At 25.3% G+C, this 718-nt stretch overlaps 1 protein-coding gene across 1 annotated transcript; it reads right to left on the bottom strand.

Annotated features, from left to right (window-relative positions):
- Positions 1–45: 45 nt before the first annotated feature.
- Positions 46–636, bottom strand: DI09_468p10 (uncharacterized protein; the record flags this gene model as incomplete). Its single annotated transcript, XM_013382055.1, has 3 exons — positions 46–143; positions 189–331; positions 392–636. The coding sequence occupies 3 exons, from the start codon at positions 634–636 to the stop codon at positions 46–48; spliced, it is 486 nt and encodes a 161-aa protein (XP_013237509.1).
- Between the last annotated feature and the right edge of the window lie 82 nt (positions 637–718).

Genomic DNA, 718 nt, shown 5'->3' with positions numbered 1-718 from the left:
TAATTATTAAGTCTTAATACCTCGTTCTTATTCATAATTTTGAGTTCAGTAGATCATATAGTTTATTATTTGAATACTATGTATTGGCGAATCTATTGATTCATCTTTTATCCTTTTGAAAGGCACTTTAACTATAAACATATCTAATTTACGGCTAAATCATTATTTTTGAAAAAAATTAGTAATACGTTCTTTAAATTTATAGTTAGTCATTTTATTTATATCTAAATTTTTGCTTTTCAGGATTATAGTTTGCATTATCTTATTTTCTTGTTCTACGTTAAACCCATTAAATGGTGCGTCAAAAGTTGTTAGTATAAACCCTGACCCTCTATTTTCAATTTGCCAAATTAGTTTTCGACAGTAATGTGAATACGACTCTAAATTATACCTTGAGCGAGCGAGCTCTAATTGTTTAAGTTCTTCAGTTGTTAAAATTGGGAAAAATATATAAGTATTAGTTATAAGTATATTTCTATCAAACTCATATTCACTTTTATGTTTATAATATTTTGATTGATTATAATCTTTCATTAAAATTTCCGCAACGATTGACTTATCTAAAAACCCTTTAAAAGCCTTTTCAATTAGCAGTTTATCTAATTCAATTGAATCTACAAGTCTAAACTGGAACATATGACGAATTACTGTTCTTTGGTTAAGTAAATTGTAAATACAATGATTATTGTTAGAATCTAATAAAATGCAATATATAGTA

This window comes from Mitosporidium daphniae, assembly GCF_000760515.2.
Source record: "Mitosporidium daphniae strain UGP3 chromosome Unknown contig-464, whole genome shotgun sequence".
Classification (NCBI taxonomy): Eukaryota; Fungi; Microsporidia; genus Mitosporidium; species Mitosporidium daphniae.
This window is presented reverse-complemented; position numbering and strand designations above follow the sequence as displayed.